Genomic DNA, 26,410 nt, shown 5'->3' with positions numbered 1-26,410 from the left:
TGGTATTAAAAGTATTTCCCTGTAACTTCATCGAGTCTCCCCTAGTCTTTGTAATTTTTGACAGAGTGAAAAATTGATTGACTTAGTGCCAATTAGTGCCTAGTTTGCCAATTATACATATTTTAAAACCTGTCACTAAGGGCCTGATTCATTAACCTGTCCGATCGTGACCGATCCGTGGCAAGCCGACCAATTCACGACGGGACAATATTTAAATGGGGACAATTGGAGGAACGCCGTCCCACCGACCGCAAGGATCGCTACTGAGCGATCCCGACACATGCGCAGACCATCTTCTTTGCCTGTAGATGGTCTGCGCATGCTCTCCGCTGGAACAATAAAAAGATTAATACCTATGAGCGTTGGAGCTAATACCATGGCCGGTGATTTAAAAAAAGCCTATTGCGGCTTTGTAAAAAAGGGGGAGGGAGGCCATTTTTGCTAAGAAAAGGGTTGAAAGGCCAGGTAAGAGATGTTTAATGATGGTAGAATATTTTCTCTGTAGGCTGTCTAGGTGAGTTTCATTTGTTTTGTGTTATGTATTTGTTTTAACTTGTCCTGAACATTTGATTATAAGGCGGGAGATAAATTCAAGCTGCACAAGAAAATTAATGTAGGGAGAGGGAGCTGTGCTTAGTTACTTATATGAATTTGTGAGAACATAGATGCTTATCTACTCAAAGGGCACAAATCACAAATAAACAACTGCTGTCATTCTCTATCTGCTTATATTCCATTTGGTGCGCCAGGTAGCCACATTTCTGGGATTTGAAATTAATTTTTATAATAAGGGAATAACAGTTGAATTTTCAGAAACAAAAAGAAGAGATCATGTATTCATTGGCAATCATATATTTATTTAGGGTCTTGAAATGTAAACAGAGTATGATGGCAGATAGGGACCATGCAGGCTGCTTACTGTACTTTTCTTCCTGGTGCCGTTCTAATTTTGAAAACATTTTTGAGTTCTGTAAGTGCAGCAGAATTTTCTGATCATTGACTGAATGTGTCCCTGCCTCTGGGGTAAGCAAAAGGATTCTGATGTCTTTTCTCTCCACTGCTATGCCTAATTCTATATTCCACTTGTACCTTAACAGTTCTAGATTCCACAAAGCAAAACTGGATGAAACATCTAGAACCAAATTAATTGATCTAGATTTTAAACCTGAGAAACATTTGTCTAAATGAAAGTTCATTCCATAATTCAATCTTCCTACCTTCCATTCAGGAAATCACTAAAGGCACATCTATTCTCACTGTAATCCAAGAAATTAACTCTATGTTAACTGATCCTTGATGTTACCGTTATGAATCCTTATTAATCTTATGTAAACCACAATGATTCCTTGTTGATAATTTTAGGGTATAAGAAACAGTATGTTATCCCAGGACAAGCAGGCAGCATATTCTCACGGGTGACATCATGGGTGACTTCACCGACGGAGCCCCAGTATGGACACTTGAAAAGTAAATCGCAACTTTAAGTTTAGAAAGTTCACGATCAGCCCACACCGCACATGCGCGAGTGCCTTCCCGCCCATCGTAGGTACGCAGCCCCTCAGTTTCTTAGTTTCCGCGGAGCTAAGAAGTGTTTCAACGGCCATTGAAATTTTTCTTGCTTTCCCGCTCGCGCGTTTGTGGTTTTTTAGTCACTTTGTGGTTTTTTTAGTCACTTTCATGATATTTCTGTTAAAAAAAAAAATCTTTCATTTTTTTCTCCGTCGCGGGTTTTGGCCCAGCGGGACCTGTTTGTCCACCTTGGCCACTGGATTTAATTTGGCTGAGGTGGTATTCCCGTCAGTGTCTCACCTGCAGACCGGATTTGAGAAGTGCGATCATTGTGCTCGGCCCATCTCTGTGACTGACCTACATCGCTGGTGTCTCCAGTGTCTAGGACCCGAGTACCGTCCAGAATCCTGTACCCGTTCATCACTTCAAAAAAGGACTTTGAAAAACCGCCTTCTTCAATAGCAACGACTGTTCGGTGTCGCTATGGAAGGGGAGCTGAAATCGCTACCGACACCAACGGCGCCGACCAAGACAACACCGCGCATATCGACACCGGCAGAGATACCTCCGGTGTCGCACCAACCAGTGAGTAAGCCCCTTCCCCTACACCATCTGGGACTCAGGTCAAAATGGCATTGAGTCAAGTCCCGTAAGCACCCGGTTCCGATCTTGGTGAGTGTCTTGACATAGGTCTCCTCATTGTTGGACCAGAGCGTGGCACAAGTGGTACCAGCTAAAAAGCAAACGGTACCGGTACTCTGCCTCAAGCAAAAGATTGACAATTTGCTTCGGGAGGAATTGGGTGAGCATTTTCACATGTTGGTGCCGGTCCAGTCTGAGCAATACATGACACCAACCACACGAATACAGGATGTCCGGGGCAGTACTTGGAGAGACCTCCAGGAAAGAGACTTGGGAATTCTGATCGACAAGTCAATGAAGCCGTCTGCACAATGTGCAGCGGCGGCAAAAAGGACAATAAGAATGCTAGGAATGATAAATAAGGGGATCACAAACAGATCGGAGAAGGTTATCATGCTGCTGTACCGGGCCATGGTGCGCCCTCACTGCATTCAGCACTGGTCGCCGTACATGAAGAAGGACACGGTACTACTCGAAGGGTCCAGAAAAGAGCGACTAAAATGCTTAAGGGGCTGGAGGAGTTACCGTACAGTGAGAGATTAGAGAAACTGGGCCTCTTCTTCCTTGAAAAGAGAAGACTGAGAGGAGACATGATCAAAACATTCAAGATACTGAAGGGAATAGATTTAGTAGATAAGGACAGGTTGTTCACTCTCTCCAAGGCAGGGAGAACAAGAGGGCGCAATCTAAAGTTGAAAGGGGATAGATTCCGTACAAACGTAAGGAAGTTTTCTTCACCCAGAGAGGGGATAGAAAACTGGAACCTCTTCTGGAGTCTGTTGTAGGGGAAAACATCCACCAGGGTTTGTCTCCCACCAAGCCTCTAGCATGGTGGGGACTAGATTTGGATCCCTGGCGTGTTCCCCTGGAACTAGGGTAACCCTTAGGAGTAAACTCTGGCCTGGGCACTTGCCTTGGGCCACCCGGTAGGCTGGCTGTATTAGCCCAAAAGCACCACCACACAAAACAAGTAGTGAAAAGAAAAAGTAGTCTTTATTTAGCCCTTTCACTGGGCTTAAAGCAAAATAGTCAGGTGGCAATTGTAAATCACAAAGGCAATCCACACCACAGTTTTCATGAAAATCAAAAAAAGAAAACTTTACAGAGAACCATGCAATGCCAAACTAAGTTGTGCAGTGGCTTGTGCTACAGGTGGTCTCACAGGTTTAATCAGGTCCTGTAATGGCTTTATGCTGGTAAGTACTTCGAAGAAAGGAAGGTTGTTCCTTTTCCTCCTAGTTGAAGTGGTAAATGGTTTTCTTCCTGGTGTCTCTTTCATCATCACGATCCAACTTCCTTGTCAGTGGACTTGGTGTTGGATTATCTACTTCATCTGTCTGACTCTGGACTCAAATCTACACCTATTAGAGTCCATCTCAGTGCTATTACAGCTTTTCACAAGCCAGTTGAGGGAAAGCCTCCTTTAGTCTCCAGATTCATGAAAGGACTTTTCAATGTGAAACGACCTCTCAAACCTCCTCATGTAGTCTGGGACTTTAACGTAGTTCTTTCCAGGTTGATGAAGCCACCATTTAAACCAATGGCCATGGCTCATCTCACGTTTCTTACCTGGAAAGTTGTTTTTCTTATCTCGCTCACTTCTACCAGGAGAGTCAGTGAGTTACAAGCGTTGGTGGCTGATCCACCCTTCACAGTTTTTCGCCATGATAAAGTGGTTCTACGCACGAATCCCAAGTTTCTTCCGATAGTTGTGACGGAGTTTCATTTCAATAAGTCAATTGTTCTCCCAGTTTTTTTCCCTAAGCCTTATTCTCATGTAGGAGAAATGGCATTGCACACTCTGGACTGTAAACGTGCTTTGGCCTATTACACCGACAAAGCCACACTGTACTTCTCAACTCGTCTCAATTGATCCTAACAAGTTGGGGCATCCTGTTTCCAAGAGAACGATTTTCAACTGGGTAGCTGCCTGTATATTATTCTGCTATGCTCAGACTGGACTGCACTTGGAGAGCTGTGTCACAGCTCATAAAGTCCGAGCTATGGCAGCTTCTGTAGCTTTCCTTAGATCTACTCCCATTGAGGAAATCTGTAAAGCTGCCACCTGGTCCTCAGTTCATACATTCACCTCGCATTATTGTCTGGAGTCTTTCTCCAGATGGGATGGGCACTTTGGCCAGTCTGTATTGCAAAATTTATTTTCTTGAAGGCCAACACTCTAACCATCCTATTCTAGTTAGCTTGGAGGTCACCCCTGTGTGAGAATAGGCTGCCTGCTTGTCCTGGGATAAAGCACAGTTACTTACTGTAACAGGTGTTATCCAGGGACAGCAGGCAGATATTCTCACAACCCACCTCCCCAGGTTGGCTTCTTAGCTGGCTTATCTTAACTTAGGGGCCGCACGCCTACGTTGGGCGGAAAGGCTCTTGTGCATGCGCGGTGCAGGCTGATCGCAAACTTTCTAAACTTAGGGCTCCTTTTATCAAGGCGTGCTACGGGGGTTAGCGCGTCGGACATTTCATCACACGCTAACCCCCGCGGCAAGCCCAAAAACTAATGCCTCGTCAATGGAGGCGTTAGCGACTAGCGCGGCAGGCGGTTTAACGCGCGGTATTCCGTGCGTTAAATCCCTACCGCGCCTTGATAAAAGGACCCCTTAAAGTTGCAATTCACTTTTCAAGTGTCTGTACCGGGGCTCTGTCGGTGATGTCACCCATGTGTGAGAATATCTGCCTGCTGTCCCTGGATAACGCCTGTTAACGGTAAGTAGCTGTGCTGTATGGTATAATAATTAGAGGAAGAAAGTTGCATAATCAATTTTAAATTCCTAAACATAGGAAATTTTAATAAAACAAGGGGTCCTTTTATTAAGGCGTGCTAACCAATCTATGTGCACCTTAGCATTTAACGCGCACTAATCTTTAGCATGCACTAAATCGGTTAGCACACTTTAATAATAATAACTTTATTCTTTTACTAGTCTTTAAGCCCGTTACATTAACGGGTGCTAGAATCCCTTTCCCTAACTCTCTCCCCGTGGCCCTCTTCTGTCTTCCCCCCCCCGAGCAAAGTTGTCTGTCCCCAGCACACCTCCCCCCCAAAGTAGCCCCCTTTCCCTCTCCCTATCTCTCCATGGCCCCTTCTGTCTCCTCCCAGAGCAAAGCTGTCCCCAGCACACCTCCCCCCCAAAGCAGCCCCCTTTCCCTCTCCCTATCCATGGCCCCTTCTGTCTCCCCCCGGCACACCCCTCCCCCCAAAGCAGCCCCCTTTCCCTTTTTCTCTCCCCCTGGCTCCGGGTATTGATCCCCTTCTTACCCTCCCCTCCATCCCGGTGTCTTCTGGCCTGCTCCTCTTCAAAGCAGCCTGCGATCGTGGTGGCCGGCTTTAGCGAACCTCGCAGGCTGCTCTCCAACTCGGTAGCACGTTCCCTCTGACGCGATCTTGTGCGTAAGAGGGAGCGTGCTACTGAGGTTGGAGAGCGGCCTGCGAGGTTCTTTAAAGCCAGCCACGATCGCAGGCTGCTCTGAAGAGGATTGTCGGCGGCGGCAGCGAGTGAGGTGACACGGCGAGGATGCGGCAGGCAGCGAGTGAGAGACAGCGGTGAATGAGAGCTGGCGGAGACGCGCCGAGGCAGGAAGAGAGCACAGTCACGCGCCTTCAGCCCCCGCATGCGCCGTGAGGTTAGAATGTTGCCACAGAAGCACACCTCATGGCGCCACACCGCACGAATTTTTGAGAGCGCATACGCGCTCTAGCATTTTATTATTATGGATACTGCCATAACCAAAGGTTCTAGGCGGTTTACACTAAAAAGAGCTGGACAGTCAGCGAAATATAATATACAGTAAAAAATGCAAATATTTGTAAAATAGAATTTCAATAATAAAACTCACTAAGTAATAAACTTATCGAACAAAGTGGTCTTAATTAATTTCTGAAAATGTAAAAGGACCCCCCAAGTTTCTAGTTCTATATCTAGTAGCAATATTGTGGGACAGTACAAGATAAAATTTTAAAAGCTATAACACATGATTTAAGCTATACTCTAGCAGCTACAGGAAAACAGTGAAGCGTATGGTAATAAGGTTTCAGAGAATGAAATTTAGAGAGGCCCAAAATGAATCCAACAGCTGCATTTTGGAGCCATTATAAACGGCCAATGAATGACTCGGTGCAAATATTTCTTCTGTTTCTTTAATTCTGTAAAAAAAATATCTGATTTGCAGGCCTCTCCATATTCTGATCTGCAATGCCGGAGTCTTTGGCACTCCCTGGGTCTTGACGGTAGATGATTTGGAGTCTACTTTCCAAGTAAATCATTTGGGACATTTTTATCTTGTCCAGCTCCTTCAAGATACTCTCTGCCACTCTGCGCCAGCAAGAGTTGTTATGGTGTCATCTGAGTCTCACAGGTTGGTTAAAATCGCTGTATTCTGTTGTATTTTCTCCTTTTTTAAAAAAAAAACAAAACTTTGTCACTGGTTACATAATTCTTGGCATAAATAAATAGTGACCAATTTAGCAAATAATGGTGTGATTAAGCTAAGTAAAATCCCATGTTACAAATGGCTGTGAAACTAGCCTTTGTCCTAATCCTGCACCTTTCCGGTCAGTCCTTAGATGGATGCAGGTCTTTTTAATGCATTTAAGGTTATCCATTGATTTTACTTAGAGATGGAATAATAATTGATTAAATTTGAATGGCGTGACCTGTATTGATTTGTCATTCAGCAGCTTCAACATCTTACCAAGAAGAATGCACAGTTAGTCCAGCAGCATAAACAATGCAATTAAAAACTGCTAGATGAAATCCAGTGGTTTTAAAATGAAAAATTGGGAAATTCATTGCTGCTATGCAATTTATTATGGAAGCAATCAGAATCGTGTAGAAATGTGGCCAGGCCTCTTTGGTCAGAAATGTCCTTCCAAACATGGTTTTTGCAGCTTTATAGCAGCCTTCCTCTCTCACTTTCATTTAACTGTCTTTTAAGCTTGAGTTTCTGTTTACTTTGAAGTCCATTAAACCTTCTTTCATTATAACAATAGCCACCGCACCCTAACACCAAATTGGGGGAAAAAAAATGATCATGCAGGCCTTCTGCCACCAATGGCATGTGTTCAGAGCAGGATTAATTCTTCGTGGGACCCTAGGCACACAAGTACACTGAGCCCCCTGCCCTCCTCACCTTCCCTCCCACCCCTGCTTCCATGTCATACTCATTCTGGACATCAATCAGGTCTACAACTAGAATTTTTCACATTGTTCAAATCCCTTGTAAGGCAGTAATACTGTCCAAAATATAAGTCTATATCACTGTATCGCAGACTTTCCGGCCGGCGGCATTCTAAATCCAGTGCCCCGGCCGGAAGGCACCCGGATACCGATGCGATGACATCACGCACGTGTGTGATGTCATTGCATTGATGTTCGCCCATGCACAAAGGCCCATCTGGCCGCAACCCCGCCGGCGGAGGGATTCGGGAGGTGCAGGGAGAGGAGGAGAGATGCCCGACCAAGAGGAGGGTCATCTGCACCAGCTGACTTCCTACTGGACATGCCTCTCGCTGCAAGAGGCATGTCCTGTAGGCATGCAGCCAGCGTGGGCGACTCTCCTTCTCGCCAGTGTGTCTCAGCACACACTTTGCGATACACTGGTCTATATTAATAACCAAATCTCCAACTCCTCTCAACTGCCTCACTCTGTCATTCACTGTAACCCATATGTATGTATAAACCAAATCTGTAGCTCCTCTGGTACGTACGTTCCACTTCATGTATGCTAACTTGTAATGAAACTAGGCAAGCGGTCCACTAAAGAATCCAATGTGGAACAAAAGATCGGCAGACAATAAGGAGATTCAAATCAGGTTTATTCAAGGTGCTCCCAAGAACATGCCTGATGCATTTCGACAAACAAGGCTGGTCAACACTAACACAAAACCATGTCTTTCATACACACAGGACACAGAAATACCCTTGCCCGGTATGGCATAAGTAATCACAAATTAACCCCCTCTCTTTTACAAAAGTATGGAAGAAGTTTTTAGCGTTGGCTGGTGCGCTGAATCTTCTGCACTGCAATAGTCATAGGAACTCTATGACTATTGGAGCAGTGCAAAGCATTCAGCGCACTGGCTGGTGCTACAAACCTCTTCTGCTCTTTTATAAAAGGGGAGGGGTTTAAAAATAGAAATATGTACTGTATACAAAAACTGAACCATGAAGAAGTCAGGCTCTGCATACAATGCAACACCATAAAAACAGTGGTGCAGGTCCCCTAATACTGTACAAAATATAAAGACAGCAGATATAAATTTGAAAAAAGAGAAATAATAAATCACTTTACAAATTAACAAATAAAAATGAAACAAAAAAATGGAAAAGATAATACAATTTTATTGCCTAATATATTTTTTAATTAGCTTACAGAAGTCAAAACCTCTTTCCTCAGGTCAGTTAAGTATGCTGCTGTTAAAGTATCCTTTCCTGACCTGAGGAAGGAAAATTTGTTCTCTGAAAGATAGTAAAAAATGCATTAAAATTAGTCCAATAACAGAATCACCTTGTTTCCATTGTCTGTTTATAAACATTTATTCTAAAGAAAACCCGAACAATGGGAGCTAACAAAACTAGGAAAAAGCAGATCTCCCAAGCCCCAAAACAGAAACTGTGATCAGGGGGAGAGACTGCCCACAGAGACGATTGAAGTAGAAAACTACTCCCTTTCACCACTACTAAAGAATAACTTGACTAATAACTCAAAATAATTTATAGAGAGCCCTCAGTCACACAGCCAACCTCCGGACTCCGGAGGAAAAGGCTGCCACTGGTTTGCACCTAGAAGGTGTCAACTGTGAAACATCCTAGGGCTCTCTGTGAATTTAAGTGCTAAATAACACAAAGGTGCTATAAGTGCAAAAAATCAAAAACGTACACTAAAAGCAGTCTCTTCCCCTGAACCAGGGGGGCAAAAGAACAAGTTATTCTTTAGTAGTGGTGAAAGGGAGTAGTTTTCTACTTCAATCGTCTCTGTGGGCAGTCTCTCCCCCTGATCACAGTTTCTGTTTTGGGGCTTGGGAGATCTGCTTTTTCCTATAAACATTTATTAACACAGCTACAATATTACTTTATCCTAAAGCAAAAAAAAAAAAATTTTCTACCTTTATTGTCTGGTTTCTGCTTTCCTCATCTTTCTTGTCATTCTCTTCCATCCAGTCTGCCTGTTCCAGAAACTGTCTGCCTCCCCCTTCCATCTCACCTCCTGCCCCCCTTCCCCCCCCACAATTGGTCTGGTATCCATCTTCTTCCCTCTGTTACCCTCATGGTTTGGCATCTCTCTCCTTCCTTCCTCCCCAGTGGTTTTTAACATATTTCTCTTCTCATTTCCTCCACTTATATCTGATATCTCTGTCTCTTTCCCCTGTGCTCTGGCATCTCTCCTCTCTTTCCTTTTCTTTCCTGGTCTTCCTTCTATATTTTCTGCCTCTGACTAAATTAAATTTTTTCTTACTATCCAGTCTTCCGTTTCCCTCTTTTCACTGTGTCTACCCACAGCTTGTCATCCCTTTACCCCCCTCCAGTATCTCACTAAATCTATCCTCTTCCCCCCATCCAGCATATGCCCTTTTTCTTTATTCCCCTCCTTCCATCCAGTATGTGCTCTCTTTTTCCACTTCCATTTAGCATTTGCTTCCTCCTCTCTCCCCTCCCAACTGATATCTAATGTCTGCCCTCTTTTCTCTTTCCCTTCACCCCACTTCCATCATCTGCCCCTTCTCTCTTTCTCTCCCTCCAACCCAATTCCATCGAATATCCGTCCCCCTCACCTCTCCATTGCTGCTGCTGCTTTCCCATAAACTTCTGACAGTACAAGACAAACTTCAAGCAGCACTTAGGCTAACAAGGGGAAGAAGTTATCTCCCTTCCTTCACCTTACCTTCGTGATCGCATTTCTGTTTCAAAATCAAAACATTTTCTTTTTCAGACGGGCCCTGGTGTCGGCAACCATTTCTCTTGCAAGTGGCTGCTTGACCCAAAACTTCTCCCTTTTATGTGAGCCGCCCAGTTGGAAACAGGAAGCTGCATCAGAGGGGAAGCTTTGGGCCAAGCAGTCGCTTGCAATGGTTGCCTACGCCAGGCCCATCTGAAAAAGAAAACATTGAGTTTGAAACAGAAAGGCGACTGCAAAGATGAGGGGAAGGGAGGGAGATGGGTCAACTAGGGGAAAAAAATGTCTGGACTGCAGGGTCCCCTGGAGCTGTGGGGTCCAGTGTTTGCCCTCCCCTAATAATGGCCCTGGTCAAAGCACCACACTGGCAGGCCGAGGCACGTGCTTACTGGGCTTACCCTTTAATCCAGCCCTGCATGCGTTTCTTTCATTTCTCTTTGAGGGTTTAATGTTACCAGCTGTAGGCTGTGACCTCTAAGTTAAAGTCCTACTACATTTTAAATTCCAGACTGGTTTTGGCTATGTCTTTTCCTACACTGTTTTGATGAAAATTCTGTGAGACATCTTTTGGTGCTTAGTAATTTTGTACATTTGTATATTATTTAAAACATGCTTAAATATCATAAGACTGATTGGCAACCATTTAAATTTAGCTAATAGCTTTTCAGTAGTAGTTCAAGGAGAGTTACATTTGGATACACTAGGTCAGGGGTGCCAAATATGTCGATTGTGATTGACCGGTAGATCGCGAAGGCAATGCGAGTTGATCGTGGAGCCCATCCTGGGCTCAATGATAGACTGACATTGCCTTTGCGATATACCGGGCCGATCAGCCTTTCTCTCCCCAATGCCAATTCTGCCGTCGGAGAGGAAGTTCCGGGCCAGCCAATTGCTGCCTGGCTGGCCCGGAACTTCCTCTCCGATGTCAGAATTGTCGTCGGGGAGAGGAATGTTGGTCGGCTCGATGCTTCTAATCTGCAGGGAGAGCTTGAGGCGGCGGTGGCTTGGGGGCCTGCTCCCCGATGGCGGCGGGGGAGGGCAGGGAGAAAGAAAGAAAGGGAGCAGGCAGGGAGACAGAAAGAAAGAAGGGAAACAGAACGAAAGAAAGGGAGGATAGGGAGACAGAAAGAAAGAAAGAAGGGGGCAGGGAGACAGAAAGAAATAAGGGGGCAGGGAGAAAGAAAGAAAGAAAGGGGAAGGGGACAGGGAGAGAGGAAGAAAAAGTTGAGGGAGGGAATAAGGTCTGGACAAGAGGAAGCATACAGGAGGCTGAAAGAAGGGAAGAAATATTGGATGCCCAGTCAGAAGAAGAAAGTGCAACCAGACAAAGGTAGGAAAAATTATTTTATTTTCAATTAAGTTTTGAGAATTTATATCTGCTGTCTATATTTTGCACTATGGCCCCCTTTTACTAAACCGCAATAGCAGTTTTTAGCGCAGGGAGCCTATGAGCGTTGAGAGCAGCGCGAGACATTCAGTGTAGTTCCCTGCGCTAAAAACTGCTATTGCGGTTTAGTAAAAAGGGAGGGGAGTATATTTGTCTATTTTTGTATGGTTGTTACTGAGGTGACATTGCATAAAGTCATCTGCTTTGACCTCTTTGAAAACCCGCGGAATATAAATGATAATTAACATTTTCTCAGCGTACAGTGTTTTTTTTTTTAAACATGCACTAAAACGCTTAGCGCACCTTAGTAAAACAGGGGATACGTTTTTGTGCACTTATGATTTGTTTTAAATCACAGCAGCAGTTGTTACTTAATATGTCAGATTTATCCAGCTATTACATTGGCAAGTACCAAAAATATATATACTATATTTTCCTTGTTTTCCTCCCAGATTTTGGAATAATATGCCTTTTAATTTACTAAGAGTCAAATTGTTAGGAAATTATTGAAACATTGGCTTTATGAATAATATTTTAACTGAAATTATATTCCATTATAAGGCTCTATGTTTGATTTATGTATGATATTACTTCATTGGTAGAATATTATTTGGATCTTGTAGGATAGATATGCTACATAAAATCTGCATTTAAAAAAAAGCTTTATTTTGGGTCACAAAATATTCTCTTAATCATGTTGCCACAAATTGTGACCTGTGGGACTGAGAAGAGAGAGAGAAACTAGTCGGGATTCAACTCGAAACCTTTTATCACTTCACCACAGAGGGGCTTATGGTAGAAATGACACACTGTGGATAGATTTAGCATTTGAAATTTATGGTAGCCGAAATGAAGTCAAGGGAGAGAGGATACCAGTAATAACCCTGCCCCTTATTATTAGGAGAGACATCTAGCAATTAGTGGGTAACAAAATCTCTGCCTCCTTATCTTTGTGAGTCAGAACGTTTTTGTGGGGTTTTTTTGAGGGGATGCGAGTAAAACGTCATCTGGTGGTGGTGTGAACTGTGCGAGGTTACCGTGGGCCAGACATACATAGCTTTGAAAATAAATCTGTCAACTCCAATCATTTGCCAGATGTGAAGAGCACCATGGGATATGCTTAAATGAGCTGGTATTTAATGGAAGATTATGTTGAATTGTCAGCTGCGTGCTTCCCTTTGTTTTTTTTTTTTAAATATAATGCAAAGTGCAATTTCAAACAATTTTTCTACGAGCGACTCGTTGCGGTTAAAGCACGCTGCATTCTTCAAGACCCATTGGTCTGATTTAGTGAGTAAAAGGATTTGCTAACGATGGACCTTGCTTACCAAGAAAGTTCATCCAAACATATTCCGGATTTAGGGCTCCTTTTACAAAAGTGCGCTAGCGGTTTTAGCGCACGCTAGCCGCTACCGCCTCCTTTTAAGCAGGCAGTAATTTTTTGGCTCGCGCACGCTAATCTTGTGCGTGCGCTAAAAACGCTAGCGCACCTTTGTAAAAGGAGCCCTTAATAGTAATTACCAGAATGGCTTTTAGTCAAAAAAAGAGAGAAAACGATCTATCGTTCATATTAATACACTGTAAAACAGTGGTCTCCAACTCAAACCCTTTGCAGGGCCACCTTTTGCATTTGTAGGTTCTTGGAGGGCCTCAGAAATAAATAGTTAATGTCTTATTAAAGAAATGACAATTTTGCATGAGGTAAAACTCTTTATAGTTTATAAATCTTTCCTTTTGGCTAAGTCTTAATAATAATATTATAATTTATAGCTAAAGAGACATATGATCAAGAAACTGTTTTATTTTACTTTTGTGATTATGATAAACATACCGAGGGCCTCAAAATAGTACCTTGCGGGCCGCATGTGGCCCCCGGGCCGCGTGTTTGAGACCACTGCTGTAAAAGGTTGTTTTAAACTCTTATTTATTAATTATGCTAGTATTTAAATAAATTGTTCATTGATACAATTTCAGTTACCAAAAGGAAAACACCAGGATGGCAAATTTTACTTTACTGTTTCTTAATATTTTTTATTCACTAGACAAAAATGTCTATGTGCCCAAAATTGACCTCAAATTGATCGATTCACATATAAATTGGGAATAAAGAGGTTCATTTTCATCACTGCCCGCGTCATACTTTTTTCTGCTCCGTGGCTCGAAAAATGTTGCTCAGAAAACGAGCTCTACTTACCTTATAAAGCAATGTCCTTTTGTGCTGATTTGCCCCTTCCATACTATGGGGCAATAAAAAGTGGCCTTAGTTCGTGCTTATGCGCAGTGTTGTATAATAACTAAGTAACCCCTCTTTTACAAAACCACGCTAGAGTTTTGAGCGCTAGTCACAGCGGAAACAGCTCCGACACTCATAGAATTCCTATGAGTGATGGAGCTGTTACCGCCACGGCCGGCGCTAAAAACTACGCTACGGTTTTGTAAAAGGAAGAGTGGCGGTGGGGGGTAAATTCAACTACTGTACTTAAGTAAAAGTTTCTTTTTTTTTTTTAAATTCTTTATTCATTTTCAAATTTACAATAAGTGTAACAATATATCCAAACAAATTAACAATAAATATAACACTTAATCATCAATGGTACAAATAATATGCTCTTATCTCCCACCCTTTCCACCCTTCCTTATCATATAGTCAATACCTTATACAATATATAACAATAAATTTACCCTCCCCTCCCCCCCTCACAATCAAACTTGTAAATTGAAGGGAAAAAAAAAAAATAAAATGTCATCTAATCGGTACAATACTTTGTAAATGGCTCCCACACATCCTGAAATTTCTTGAAAAAACCAAGCTGTATTGCAATAAATCTTTCCATTTTATAAACATGACATAAGGAATTCCACCAGAAATTATAATTTAATCTACTCCAATTTTTCCAATTGCACGTAATTTGTTGAATGGCAACCCCAGTCATTATAAGTAATAATTTGTTATTATTTGTAGAAATCTGACTTTTTGCTCTCATTGCCATACCAAATAGCACAGTATCATATGATAATGCCACTGGGTTGTCTAATAAACAATTAATTTGGTCCCAAATTGATTTCCAGAAATTCATAATAAATGGACAATAGAATAATAAATGATCTAAAGTCCCTGCTTCGAGATGACAGTGCCAACATTTATTAGACTTAGAGCTATCCAATTTTTGTAATCGAACAGGGGTCCATAATACTCTATATCAGTGTTCTTCAACCACCGGTCCATGGACCAGTGTCGGTCCACAGAAATTTCCTGCCGGTCCACAGGGCCAGCACATGCATCAGGCCCAAAACAGTGTTCTTCAACCGCCGGTCCACAGTGCAATCGATGTGGCGTTATCTTCGAGCCAGCTCCCTCTTCCTAACTGATTCAGTGCACAAAGCCACGGACAGTGGCTCCTACGGGCATCCTGCGCCTGAACCGGAAACCTTCTCTCTGACGTTGCAATGTCAGAGGGAAGGATTCCAGATGAGGCACGGGACGTGCAAGGTGCAATTAGTACTATTATGGGGTGGGGTCTGGGGTGGAGATGGGCGGGGTCTGGCCCACGACTTAGCCCAGTGTTCTTCAACTGCTGGTCCACGGACCGATGCCGGTCCACAGAATAATTCTTTTATTTCTGCCGGTCCATAGGTGTAAAAAGGTTGAAAAACACTGCTCTATATAACAGAAAAAACCAAGTTTGTCTCAAACTACGCTACGGTTTTGTAAAAGGAAGGGTGGGAGGTAAATTCAACTACTGTACTTAAGTAAAAGTTTCAATAGTTTTACTTGTAAAGTAGTACAGGATAACATTTGTCACTTTTACTTTTACTGAAGAAATAATTTTTTCCAATTTTTCCTACTTTTACCTAGTTACATTTGATTCATGCAGTTAATAAAGTTTGAATCCAGAGTCCTGTTCAAGTTCTCATGCATCTGCTACAAAACAGTATTTGGTATGTCACCAAGTTATCTTAACCCACACTTCAATTTAAATTACAACAATAAAAGCTCACACAGAATTCACCTGTTTGCCTTTCCCTCACTAAAATTATGTCATTTCAAAAGGTTTCCTGATAAAACCTTCTCCTTTCAGGCAGCTAAACTCAATCCATGGCCCAAATTGTGCTTGTTGCCCCCTCCTATCTTGACTTCAGAAAGCTGCTCAAAACTCACTTATTCCACAGACTGAACTCTTAATGCATTTTCTACATCTACCTTTCCCCTTTTCTACTACCTAATGACTGCTTTCCCTTCCATTAATGGACCTGTATTCACTTCCTGCTTCCTTTTCTAACTCTGTACCCTTCCAACCTGTTAACTTCAATGATTTCATTGTTTCTATTTTTGATTAACTGATGTGAACCGCCTAGAACTCCCTGGGTATGCGGTATACAAAAATAAAATTATTGTTATTATTATCAATAATAATAATACAATTGGAAGGGAGACGTGAATGACAATTCCTCAGTAACCCAAATGAAACAGCAAAACTGGGACTAGGATTTTGCTATTGCAAACCTCATCATGCAAACGGTGGATCATTTCATCGTAAATTTTGCTGTTCAGTGAATATTGCCCATAAGAACAATGGAGTTGCCCATGTTTGAACTGGTTTGATGAGTTCGGTCATTTTAAAGCATAGATGAAGCTGAAGCTGGTACTAGAGAAGGATCTTAAAAATATTCTCCTGCCCACATTCAAAAATATCTAGGCATAGTACTGAGAGCAGAGTATAGCCATCCACATCACAACTTTTATCACTCGCCATTCAAAATGAGAACCAACTCAAAAGCTTTTTAAATACCTACCATATTTTTCAGACCATAAGACGCACCCACCTGTAGAGGAGGAAAAACAAAGAAAAAAAAATTAGGTGCGTCTGGTCGTCTGGTGCTGGGAAGGTCGAAGCAGCCTGCAGCCAATTACAGAGTGGTGCAGGACAAGGCAAGAAGCATAAAGGTTGCGCTCCTGCATTGTGTGTCGCTCTGCAAAGAGGCAGCCGTCCAGCAGGGACCACACTGGACCACCGCCACTTAAAAAAGGTACCGGGGGGGGGGGGGCGTGTGGTGTATTTGGTCCATAAGACGCACCTCCTTTTTGGGGGTGGAAAAAGTACGTCTTATGGTCCGAAAAATACGGTACCAACAATCAAAGGTGCATATATCATAGGTCATCTGTTACTCAGATCATGGGATCTCTTATAACATAATGTCATTTCAGATCCCCATCCTGGGATCACAGCTCTAATCATTTATACACTACCTCATAATCTTACTAGAGCAGTTTATCTTACCAAAGCTGGTCAGACTATTGTGAGCTATCAAGTTCAATTACTCTTCCTTATTTTCACAAAAAATCATCATATCTTGCAGACAACTGTAATGAAGTCAAAATTGGCAACACTTGCCTTTAGAAGTCTAAACCAGGGGTGTCAAAGTCCCTCCTCGAGGGCTGCAATCCAGTCGGGTTTTCAGGATTTCCCCCAATGAATATGCATGAGATCTATTAGCATACAATGAAAGCAGTGCATGCAAATAGATCTCATGCATATTCATTGGGGAAATCCTGAAAACCCGACTGGATTGCGGCCCTCGAGGAGGGACTTTGACACCCCTGATCTAAACCATTTCCAGCGCTGGCAGTACCTCAAAAAACTCCCGACGCTCGCTGTCATCAAAACGTTTTGATCTACACGATCTTCTTCGGGGTACTGTGCCCCTGTTTGCCAAGCGAGATTATTCAACAGCGTCTCACATCAACGGCTCCTTTGATTGTTAATAGGTGTTAAAAAAGTGTTTGAGTTGGTTCTTATTTTGATTGATGAGTGATAAGTTGTGATGTGGATGGCTGTACTCTGCTCCAGCACTATGCTTAGCAATTCTTGATGAACAGACATTATAATTGTGGTACTTTTACTTTTTACTCAAAAAGTAATATTTTAGGCACTTTTTTTAGTTATTTGTTTTTCATTATTCTTTTTACTTTTACTTAAATATCAAAATAATCATTTATCTGTACTTTTACTTAAGTTAAAACTTACCCCTCTTTTACTAAGGTGCGCTATGCTTTTTAGCGCGCAATAAATATTAGCGCATGCTAATCACGCGCAAAACGCTAATGCGTGCATGTTATTCTATGGATGCGTTAGCGGTTAGCGCACGCGTTGATTTAAAATGCTTAGCACACCTTAGTAAAAGAGGGCTTAAGTACTTTAAAATAACACTGCTTATGTGGGTTATTCCATCGACTAAGGCCATTTTTCCCTCTTGGGTAAAATGGCCGCTTTATTATTTTTCCAATTAATGGCCACACATTAATTTTCCCATCATTTTTGCATGCTGATCATGCACAAATTGGTTAAAGTGTGACAGTTTGATTAGCACAGACTATACCCACTCTCTATCCCCGTGACCTGTGCCCAGTGTACGCTGATCACAAAATTACTGCTTTGGGTGGATCTCTTCATGAAAAAAACCCCGATTGATAAATCCCAATAAATGCCATAAATACCACAGATGCCTGAGTGTGCCCTGTGGTAAGGCCTTTTTTCACTATGATAAGCATGTGTCAGTGCTTACCTTAGCTTGGTAAAAGGACCCCTATATATGACCATTCAAAGTCCAATATCTACAAGTGGTATCCAAATTCAATTCTGCTCCTACCGTCAACAATATTTGACGTTGAATGGTCATATATAATTTGGAAGGGGCAAATCAGCAAAAGAGGGTGTTGAATTCTAAGATGAGCAGAGCTTATTTTTTAAATAACAAAAGGGGTATTTTTTTTTTTAGTCACACTGCCCTTAAAAAAGAGTAAGAAAAAACAAGCTCCGAGCCACATAGGGAGGAGCGAAGACAAATCGGCCGAAGCCTTGGGGCCAATCAGCTAGGGGTAGGGGGGAGGGGGAGGAGGGCAGGATAGATTAGGGGTGAGCGGAGGGGAGGTCGCCCCTCTCGATCCAGCATCACACGAGGCGGACGCGGCTTCCCTTCTGCTTGCCCACTATGGCGGTTTGCTTGCCTCTCACTTTGCTGGAACGCTCCCGCGGAGCTGGAGCCTGGCAGGGCGTCTTTGGGGCGCCTCCGGCTCCAGTGTCCTGTGAGCTGGGACGTGGGGCCGCTGCACACGTGGCCAGGGGCAGTCCCCGACCCATGGGGAGAGGGGGGGGATCGCTGGAGACCATGGCAGCGTGTCTCCTAGTTTGCAGGTTTGTCTCCCCACGTGCTTCGCCGGCTCACTCTGCTGCCGGCGTGCACTCGCTCCTATGGAGTCACGCGCGGCTTGAGTCACGTCGCACCCCCCCGACTCTCCCTTATTGAACCGCGGCCTGCCAGAGCCCACCGAGACGCTCCCTCGGTTCCTGCGAGGTAAGAGCGTCTCAAAAGGGCCGCCACACACGCCACGGGAGGAGGGGGGTTGTGCGTCTCCGGCGGCCCAGCACCTTGTCGCCGATGGGGGGGAGGGGGAGGGGGAGTATGGCCGCCGCCGTCTCACCCGCTCAGCGTGGCTGGCGTCCTTCCCCTCCCTGAGCAATCCGGCTGTGTGGGAGGGGGGATTGGGGTTTCCGACCTCTGGCGGCCACATCGCTGTCTCCCAGCCGCCCTGCTCCTGCCCCGAACCAGGTGCGATGGCGGCCTGCGACCCCACGCGGCCGCGCTGGACCACGCGGCATTCCCGTCTGCTGCGTAGGGGGGGTGGGCGCGTGTGCCGCGGCCTCCGCCCGGGGCCCCATCTCGGTCTCCCGCCTGCCCTGCTCCTGCCTCGGGCGGCCACGCGGGCGCCAAGCCAGATGGCGGTCGACCGCTCTGGGCGCCCGGGGGGCTGCCAGCCGCGTCCGCGTGTCTCGGCGCCTGGCCAGCGCTGCTGGTTCTTTTGTGGGGATGGCCCTGGCTGCCGCGGGGGGAAACAGCCAATGACGAAAAGTAACCTCTTTGTATCCCAACCTCCAGTCTCTGCACCTGACAGCTTGGTTTCTCTCGGGCTGACTTCACATGATCCTCTTCTATCTCAGCCCGTTCGTTCTATTCTGGATGCTTCCCGGAAATTGGCCACTCTGCAATGTTACCATCAGAAGTGGACACGGTTTTCTTCTTGGTGTCTTCTTCATCAGCATGATCCCACTTCCCTTGCAGTGGAGACCTTGTTAGATTATCTTCTTTCTTTGTCTGACTCTGGTCTCAAGTCTACTTCCATCAGAGTCCACCTCAGTGCTATTGCTGCTTTTCATGAGCCAGTTCATGGGAAACTTCTCTCAGCTCATCCTTTGGTGTCCAGATTCATGCGGGGTCTTTTCAATGTCAAACCACTTCTTAAGCCCCCTCCTATAATCTCAATCTCAATTTGGTTCTTTCCGCATTAATGAAGCCTCCATTTGAACCTTTAGCTACAGCTCCTTTCAAGGTCCTCACTTGGAAAGTGCTCTTCCTTGTTGCTCTTACCTCTGCCAGGAGGGTCAGTGAGCTACACGCACTAGTTGCTGATCCACCTTTCACAGTCTTTCATCATGACAAGGTGGTTCTATGTACAGATCCAAAGTTTCTCCCTAAGGTTGTCTCTGAATTCCATCTCAACCAATCTATTGTTCTGCCTGTCTTCTTTCCGAAACCTCATTCTCATTCTGGAGAACAGGCTCTGCATACTTTGGACTGTAAGCGGGCTTTAGCTTACTATTTAGATCGTACTAAGCCCCACAGATCATCTCCCCAACTCTTTCTGTCCTTTGATCTGAACAAATTGGGACGTCCTGTTTCTAAACGTACGCTGTCCAATTGGCTTGCAGCGTGCATTTCATTCTGTTATGCTCAGTCCGGACTGACACTGGAAGGTTCTGTCACGGCCCATAGAGTTCGAGCTATGGCAGCATCTGTAGCTTTCCTCCGTTCCACTCCTATTGAGGAAATCTGCAAGGCTGCTACTTGGTCCTCAGTTCATACTTTTACATCTCATTATTGTCTGGATACTTTTTCCAGACGAGATGGACACTTCGGCCAATCTGTTTTGCAAAATTTGTTTTCTTAATGGCCAACTGTCCCTCCATCCCTCTTTTGTTAGCTTGGAGGCCACCCATCAGTCAAGAATATGCTACCTGCTTGTCCTGGGATAAAGCACAGTTACTTACCGTAACAGGTGTTATCCAGGGACAGCAGGCAGACATTCTTGCGTCCCACCCTCCTCCCCGGGTTGGCTTCTTAGCTGGCTTATCCTAACTGGGGACCGCGTGCCTCCGTCGGGCGGGAAGGCACTCGCGCGTGCGCGTGCGCGGTGCGGCCTGCTAGAACTTTCCAAGTTCTTAGAGTGCAATCACTCTAAAATTGTCCGTACCGGGGCTCCGTCGGTGCAGTCAAGAATATCTGCCTGCTGTCCCTGGATAACACCTGTTATGGTAAGTAACTGTGCTAAATGATCACTTACCCCCTCCTTTAATAACACGTAGGCGGGTTTTAGCACTGGCAGCAGGAATTCTATGAGCGTCGGAGCAGTTACCGCTGCCGGCGCTAAAACCCACGCTCCGCGTCAGTAAAGGAGGGAGTTAGAGGTCAATTTTGAGCCCCTTTTTTTTTTTACATTTTTGTCTAGTCCAATAAAATTATTAAAAAATAGTAAAAAAAAAATTTGTTATCCTCTAGGTCAGGGCTGCCCAAGTCCGGTCCTTGAGATCTACTGGCAGGCCAGGTTTTCTGGATATCCACAATGAATATGCATGAGAGAGATTTGTCTGTACTGCCTTCTTGGTATGCAAATCTCTCTCATGCATGTTGTTCATTGTGGATATCCAGAAAACCTGGCCTGCCAGTAGATCTCAAGGACCGGACTTGGGCAGCCCTGCTCTAGGTATTATATGTTTTATTTTTTTTAATTCTGATCATTGAATTTGTATCAGTGAGCAAGTTATGGGATTCTTTTATTAAGGCACGCTAACCGATTTGGCACGCGCTAAAGATTAGCTCACGCCAAATGCTAAGGCATCCATTATATCCTATGGGCGCCTTAATCAAAGAACCCCTATATAAATACTAATATAATGAAAGCTTTCAACAATCTTTCATTTTTATATGATTTTGTTTGTTACATTTGGGTTATTACCTTTTATACATTGAGGGCCGGTGCCTCCAAAACCGGAGCCGGTCATGTGTTAGTCATGGACTGGCGCCGGTTGTAGAATTGCAGCCACGTGTAAAGTAGATGCCTGAAATGTAGGTCAGGGTCTTACTGGCTTACATTTCCGGTGCCTACGTCGCATGAGAACGGCGTCCGCGGGGGCTCCTACTGGCGCCTAGGGCCACTTCCGGCGCAAGCCATGCCCGCTTTAACGGTTGATGCCGACAGGCGCCTCTGTGAATGGGCCATTGGCGGCCTGTTCTGAAGACACTTACAGTCACCTACTTTTTAAATTGATTTAAGTGATGCAGTTATCGCATCGTTTATTACCAATTAGGTAGTGGTAGGATGCCGCGTTCCTGAGACTCAGGGCCCGACTCATTCTCTCTCTGATGAGAAGATTCAAATGCTGATGTTTTCAGCTGTTCTGTTCAATTTCAGCAGTGTGCCTTATGCAGTGGGGTTCATAATAAAATGTGGCATTTGTTACATTACGCTTTGAGAGTTCACAGCCCTAAACCCTGTTATGAAATAGAAAGTGTTAGTCTCGGTATTCAATTACTTCCATAAACCTTGGCTGAATCTCTTCATTGGCATGAGGAGGAAATCATATGTTCACAGAAAATATTATGTTAGATGGGCCTGAGGCAGAATGTTTTTTATACGTTCCTGGTGCATCACTGTGTTTTAATTATGTGCGAAGTCTGATGAAGTACATTTTGTTTAAATACAAGTCTTGAATAGCTAATGAGCGTCATAAGTAGATGAGGTTAAGAGTAGAATTATTATTTTTTTGTCTATTTTGCGATGAGATTTCAGAAAAGTTGTTCAAGAATGTGTAAATAACTTTTTTAATTTTTTGCAATAGAAACACAGAAAAAGGAAAGCGGATAAAGACTGTGGGCTCCTTTTACAAAGCTGCGCTAGCGTTTTTAGCGCATGCACCGGATTAGCGCGCGCTATAGCACGCTACCCGAAAAACTACCGCCTGCTCAAAAGGAAGTGGTAGCGGCCAGCACGCATGGCATTTTAGTGTGCGCTAAGGGCGCGCCTTTGTAAAAGGAGCCCTGTGGTGTCCTTTTACTGAGGTGTGCTAGCCATTTTAGTGCACGCTAAATATTAGCACACGCTAAATGCTAACGCATCCATTATACAGTAGTCTATGGACAAGTTAGCGTTTAGCATGCACTAAAACAACTAGCACGCCTTAGGGCTCCTTTTACAAAGGTGCGTTAGGGCCTTAATGCGCGGAATAGCGCACGCTAAATTGCCGCACGCACTAGACCTGTAAAACTAGACATGTAAAACTGTTCTGAGCTCCCCTGGGAGAACGGTTTAGAAAATTGAATAAATAAATCAACATTAATTCCTAGCATATACCACACTAATGAATTTTAAAAAACAAAACAAAAATGGAGTATAAAGTGCCACGTTAGATTTGCAATTAATGCATGAAAAAAATCCTACTTTTAACCATGTTAACTCCAAATTTTAATACATTTTAATAAAAGGGCCTCTTAACTAACTTTAGACAATATTTTCCATTCACTTGTACTTTGCAGCTGCATTTCCAAAACATTTGTCAAAACTTGTGTATTAGGAAATAAACATGTAAATAGTTGCTAGAAATCTGGCTTATATAAAAAAAGATGTTGTGATTCTTATGACGTTCCAGTTAATGCAATTTGTGATTTGCCGTACCATAAAAAAAACCCCCAAAAACAAAACGCAATGAATATATACAGCTTAATATGCTTTTTCCAATGCATTATTCAATCCAAGTACAAACTTGGACCTGATGTTGAAAATTAACATGAGTGGTTTTTCTCTGCTAGATGAACTTGGAGCTGTTTAAATATTAAATAACTGAATAATGTTATTACTTGACGGAACACTGTATTTATCTTCATCATTTTTGCCTCTCCTGTAGAAGTGTACACATAACAGCCGATTCCTTCAAGGATGATTTGCTCTTGATTTCTTTTTTTCTAATTTTACATTTGATGAAATTTTAAATAGGAATAACAACCTAATTTATTTTTTCCCTCACATGTGTCACAATTAAGTTCAGCTATTTCTATCCTAGCTGATACGGGAAATTTTGAATTTTTGAAATGAGGCTTCTTCTATTAGATTTTTTGCATTTCTGTGCTATAGATGGTTTTATGTAGGATCTGTGGAATCCAAGTGATCATGCCAGTGTGAAGACTATACAGAAACATGATGGCAGATAAAGGCCAAATGGCCCATCTAGTCTGCCCATCTGCAGTAACCATTAGCTCCTCCTCTCCCTATTGGCTAAGGCTCTTAACATTTGCATTTCCTCTTCCTATAGGCTAAGGCTCTGTGCACCTGCATTGTGAGGTCATAGAGCTGCCCATCCACAGTAACCATTATCTCTTTCTCTCTCCGAGAGATCCCATATGCCTATCCCAGGCCCTTTTGAATTCAGACACAGTCTCTGTCTCCACCATCTCTTCCGGGAGACTGTTCCACGCATCTACCACCCTTTTCATAAAATAAGTATTTCCTCAGATTACTCCAGAGCCTATCACCCCTTAACTTCATCCTATGCCCTCTCATTGCAGAGTTTCCTTTCAAATGAAAGAGACTCGACTTATGCATATTTATATTACGTAGGTATTTAAACGTATCTATTGTATCTCCCTTTTCCCGCCTTTCCTCAAAAGTATACAGATTGTGATCTTTAAGTCTGTCCCCATACGCCTTAAGTCATTAATTATCAACAAAACTGCGTCTTCAGCCTGAGGCTGTGGGTTTAAATCCCTCGCTGCTCCTTGTGACCCTGGGCAAATCACTTAATCCCCTCATTGCCCCTGGTACACTAGATAGAGTTTGAGCCCACTGGGACAGATAAGGAATATGATAAAGTACCTGAAATGTAAACCACTTAAGATATAAGTGGTAAATAATTAAATATTCATTATGGATATTCTGAATCCCCAACTAACACGTATGTCCCATAGAGTGTGTCTGGAACGGTGGCAAGTCAAATGCGCGCAAGACAAAAGGGCGCAGATAAATTGCGCGAAGACTGTAGTAAGAATATGCTGTTGAGTTTTTGTTGTATGGACAAAAAGAACATTGATAAGTAATGCTGATGTGATGGAAGAATGCAACTAACAGCATTTCTATATTAATTATACTTATTAGGGGAACTAATCTAATCTTGAGAAGTCAGGATATAAACCAGGCCACAGCAACTCATTAAAACATGTCGTCATAAGAGCAGATCATTTTGGAAATAGATAAGAGAACAGATCAAAGCAGAGCCCCCCAGTTGCAAGCTCAGTGAGTCCAAATCAGAAGCAGGCTGTATCAGCAGCCACTGGCCATGCAAATGGCCCGGAATAAGAGCTGAGTCAGCCTGCTCCTAGAGATCGCATGAAGTTACGAGTCACAACTCTTTCCCTCACATGACTTGAACCAGCTCTAACTGATCTTCTCTAAAGGCAGGGCTGCAATTCACATCTCTGCCACTATTGTTAGGGCTTCACCCAAAGCTAAAAATTAAACGGATTAAAAATAACAGAGTTGGGAATTGCTTATCATGTCTTTGGAACCAAAACCACATCTACCTAAACAACCGCCTATACCGAAACCTTTCCCCCAGAATAAGGAGAGCCCAGATCCCATTCACCTACCCTCCTCTCAATGGCACTCGATGCAAGAAACTATACGACAACCTCCTAGCGACGCAGGCAGCGATACTTGACCCCGCCATCTCCAAGCTGCTGACCAAAACAACTGACTTGAAAGCGTTCCGAAAAGAAATCAAACCGCTACTATTCAAAAAACACATCCCATCAACCTAATCTCCCCCTTTCCTATCCCAACTGCATATTCCTCGCGAATACACCACCCCTTTGGCAACTTCTAGTCAAGTCTCCAAACTAAATCCCCAATATATAACCGGATTCCGGCTTTCTTTTAAAGTACTGTAACCTGCTTGACAGGTCTCCTCAATGTCTCAAACGTCCGAAACCTTAATATGTACCTCTATTTGTAACCTGAAACCTGCTTTCTTCAACGTTATGTAACTCTCTATTAGTAATCTGAATGTTATGTAATTCTCTATTGTAACCTGAAAACAGCTATCTTCTAATGTAATCCGCTCAGAACCGCAAGGTATAAGCGGAATAGAAATCACTAATGTAATGTAATTTGTTGTCTGGGTTACATCTAACACTGTGCACATTGTGCATTAGTTTAAGGCAGTGGTTCTTAACCTGGGTTCGACCGAACCCCAGGGGTTCGGTGAGTCAGTCTCGCGGGTTCGGCGGAGGTCAAAACACATCTCCGACTCATATAGCGCGCAATCCTTTTCGAGGATGCTGGACATAAAAACGAAGAAAAGGAACAGACTTTGTTGCGAAAATGACATGAGAGTGGCACTTGCCAAGGTAAAGCCGCGTATTTCTGAACTGGTCTCTGAGAGGCAACAGCAGAAGTCACACTGATTTGCAGTAAATTTCATTATGATGTTATTATTATTCGAAATATAGGAGAATTTTTTTGTTTTCAAAATTGATATTATTTTTTCCCTCACTGTATACCTATGTTTTCAATTTGTAAAAATCATATTTTATTTTTCCAATAAAGAAGGGTTCGGTGAACACGCATATGAAACTGGTGGGGTTCAGTACCTCTAGCAAGGTTAAGAACCACTGGTTTAAGGGCTCTTTTTACTAAGGTGCGCTCGCGTTTTTAGCCCGCGCTGCATTGCCCCGCGCGCTAACCCCGCGCTAGGCGCCAAGAACTAACGCCAGCTCAATGCTTAGTAGAAGGAGCCCCAAGTCTCCTTGAAAATGTAGAGGGGCCGCGCCATCTCCTGTAGGTTAAAAATTGATGATTAC

General features: G+C 43.6%; 1 protein-coding gene across 3 annotated transcripts in view; it reads left to right on the top strand.

The window, feature by feature from the left end:
- The window catches only part of WWOX (WW domain containing oxidoreductase), a 1,340,377-nt gene that overhangs the window by 386,762 nt on the left and 927,205 nt on the right, over positions 1 to 26,410 (top strand). For 2 of the 3 annotated variants that reach the window (XM_033942126.1, XM_033942127.1), the window contains exon 7: positions 6,340 to 6,525. The exons of the other annotated variant lie outside the window; for it this stretch is intronic. In XM_033942126.1, the coding sequence (XP_033798017.1) occupies positions 6,340 to 6,525 (186 nt within the window). The remainder of the gene's footprint in view (positions 1 to 6,339; positions 6,526 to 26,410) is intronic. 3 annotated transcript variants of the gene reach the window in all.

This window comes from Geotrypetes seraphini, chromosome 4 (genome assembly GCF_902459505.1).
Source record: "Geotrypetes seraphini chromosome 4, aGeoSer1.1, whole genome shotgun sequence".
Classification (NCBI taxonomy): Eukaryota; Metazoa; Chordata; class Amphibia; order Gymnophiona; family Dermophiidae; genus Geotrypetes; species Geotrypetes seraphini.
Note: the sequence above shows the minus strand (reverse complement) of the source record. Positions and strands in the feature narration are given on the sequence as shown.